General features: G+C 55.9%; 1 protein-coding gene across 5 annotated transcripts in view; it reads right to left on the reverse strand.

The window, feature by feature from the left end:
• Positions 1-597: 597 nt before the first annotated feature.
• The window catches only part of FGD3 (FYVE, RhoGEF and PH domain containing 3), a 42,054-nt gene continuing 39,610 nt past the window's right edge, over positions 598-3,041 (reverse strand). For 4 of the 5 annotated variants that reach the window (XM_010835976.1, XM_010835974.1, XM_010835978.1 and 1 more), the window contains 2 exons: positions 1,820-1,966; positions 598-1,548 (listed from right to left, as the gene is read on the reverse strand). In XM_010835976.1, the coding sequence (XP_010834278.1) occupies positions 1,303-1,548; positions 1,820-1,966 (393 nt within the window). In that variant the 3' untranslated portion in view covers positions 598-1,302. The remainder of the gene's footprint in view (positions 1,549-1,819; positions 1,967-3,041) is intronic. The other variant, XM_010835975.1, reaches the window with a different exon arrangement.

The raw sequence follows: 3,041 nt of genomic DNA on the forward strand, positions 1-3,041 counted from the left end.
ACTCACCTCACCTGGCCCTGTTATTCCTCACAGAGCCCAACCCCCACCTCACCCACGACCAGTCATCCATTTCTGGCTCTCACAATGGCCCTCTCAGCCTCCAGGTAGGTGCCCTGCAAGTCTGCCCACACCTGAGCAGTGACAGACATCCCTGCAGGGTATCTTGTGGATGTTGGAGAGATGGGGGTCCCAAGGGACTGGATACCCCTCAGTCATCACTCCCTAAGTCCCTCAGCTCTCTCCCAAGGCCCTCAGGGCTCTGGTCCAAATAGACCTTCCTGTTGACTTTGTGAGTGCCCAGCACCCCACGATCCCGTAGCTAAGTCTGGCTCTACTTGCTACAGGGGCAAACAGTCCTATCTACCCCAATAGCATGCTCAGGGACACAGCAATTGTCCAGGCATGGCACCTTGTCTGAGGCCTCGCCATCTGATGCCGCTGCATCCTGGGGCACCCACAGGGGTGTGACTTGCACCCTGCAGGCCTGTATGGGGGTCCAGGCCCCGATTACTGGCTGTGCCCCGTTACCATCATTTTCCATCCAACCACCAGCAGGCCCACTGTGCGGAGACCCTGCCCCAAGGCTATGTCCACCTGTTGGCTGCCAGTATTTATTTATTTATGCAGATAAGCACTGTCCGCCACCCGCCAGGGGAGGCAGGCACAAATCTTGAGGCCCCACACAATGCCTGTGTGGTCCCCCTGTAGTTTTGCAGCATGGTTATTTAGGAACATACCACTCGCCCCCTTGGGCAACTCCAAATGGAGTGTCAAACTACAAGGCAGCACAATGCTGTGCCCAGTTGCTGGGAGAGGAAAGGGAAGAGAGGTGGAGTCCAGGGGCCAGGTCTGGTTCAGCTCGCATGCATGTAGATGGTGTGGATGGTGGGCAATCACTGGGAGGGATGGCATGACTGCAGACATCCACTAGGTGTCCCTGGGCACCGCCCATGAGCTCCTTCTGTCTTCCGGCACAGGTGACTGCTCATGGCCCACTCAGACAGACTTCACTTGACAGTCACCCTACGCCCAACTCTGGGCCACACGACTGGGCCTGCAGGCAGAAGCCCAGCTCTTTGAGACATGCTGGATGACCTAAGCAGTTGGCTGCCCTTCTCTGGGCCTCATTTTTCTCCTCTCTGACATGGAGGAACCCTCCAGAGCCAAGTGCTGTGTGGCCTGTCGGCCCCTCAGAGGTCCAGGATCTCTTCATGCCCATGTGGAGCCTTGACATCACCTCTCAGAAGAGCATAGGCCCTGCTGTGGTGGCTGTACAGTTAGGAGACATGGCAGAGACTCAGCTCATGGGGCAGCTGGGGCCTGGGGCTGCTGGGCCCCCAGGCTGGCCTGGGATGAATGCCTATGGGCTGCTGAGCTGAGAGCCTCCAGCCACTGCTGCTGCAGCTCGGCAGACGGGGTGCTCAGGTACAAAGACTGCTGGGCCTGCTGCAGCTGCCACACGTGCCTGGCATCCAGTCTCTCTGCAGGGTCCAGCACACTCACCCTGCAGCCGGAGAGGGGGATGGCATGGAGCAGCTGCCCATCCTGCTGAAAAGTAGAGAAACGTCAGCACCCTAGCCTCTGGAGTCCTGGCATCACTAAATACTACCTCCCACAAGTGGGTAGCAGAAGGGTGATTTTGGACAGTCGGGGAAACAGGCCCTAGGGTCACGTGAGCCACCCTCCAAGTGAAGCTGGTCCCAGGCAGCATGGCCCAGGCCTATATGGGCACAGGCCTGAGGCCACGGGCCTGAGGTTCTGGTTGCCGGAGCAGGGTGAACCCCCACCCTCAACGTGGCCCAGTGGACAGAGCACACACCTGGCTGCCTTCGTGGAGGTGTAGCACCAACTCCAGGGAGTCTGACTCAGAGATGGCAGCCCACGCCTTGCTCCATGCTGTGCCGCCATCTGACACCTGCAGGGGGCCGCAGAGCAGGCTGGGTGGGGGCTCCGCAGCGACTGGCTTCTGGGAACGCAGAGGACAAGTCAGGTGAGTCTCACTTGTAAGAGCTACTCTCCTGGGGAAGCATCAGGGCCAAGGCTCTGGGGGGAGAGAGGCAGGAGGGGAAGACAGACTGGACAAAGGCCTAGGCCTAACTGACTTTGCCCAGGGTCCCTGCAAAGCCACTTGGGGTTGGGCTGGACTCTCTAGGTAGTGAGACCACAAGAAAGGTCAAAGACAGAAATAAAGGCAGTAGGAAACACTGGAACTGCAGGAAACCAGAATGTGGTGGCTTTTGTGATTTATCTGTACACACACACACATAGGTAAACACCCCTCACACATAACACCACACACATAACACACACATGCACACACACACACACACTCATACCACCCCCCAACACCCACACACACCTCACACACCACACACGCACATTCATTCACATATACATCATACATCACACACGCCCTTCTCTCTCTTCTGATGTGTTTAGAGCAGTCATGGACACAACCCCTAGGTCATCAGAAAATCCCTCAGACACACCTGATAAAACTGGTTCCTGCTTGGACCTGGGACACGGGTCTCCCAGATACAGCATTTAAAATGCATGGATGAGAAGGCCAAGGGAGCTGTGCAAGGGACCCCTCTCTCCTCTGTCAAGATAATACTACACTCAGTTCTAATACACCGATGCACTTAACCTCTAAGACATACAGAGACTCTAACTGGGGCTCTAATCAGAGTCCTGACCCACCTGGATAACCTTCCCTAGAGCCTTTGGGAAGGGAAATGTTATAAACATTATAAATAGCTTCCCAGAATATCCCAATGTGCAGCTGGCCTTGAGAATCATGGACTATGTTATGTGGAGAGAATGCAAAAATGCACTTTTTTGGAAAGCCATATTCTCTTTTTTTCCAGCTTTCCTGTTACCTCATCAAATAGGGACAGTGCCCTTCAAGGAAGGCCTGGAGGGCAGCAACCATCTCCAGAGAACAGGAGGTGAGAAGGAGGCAGGTGTCCTCACTGCCCCCACCGCCCTGATGGCTTGGTCAAGGTGGGAGCAACATCTCACTTCAGCAGGGCCTCCAGGCC

The sequence above is a fragment of the Bison bison genome, unplaced genomic scaffold (genome assembly GCF_000754665.1).
Source record: "Bison bison bison isolate TAMUID 2011002044 unplaced genomic scaffold, Bison_UMD1.0 scf7180017864057, whole genome shotgun sequence".
Lineage (NCBI taxonomy): Eukaryota > Metazoa > Chordata > Mammalia > Artiodactyla > Bovidae > Bison > Bison bison.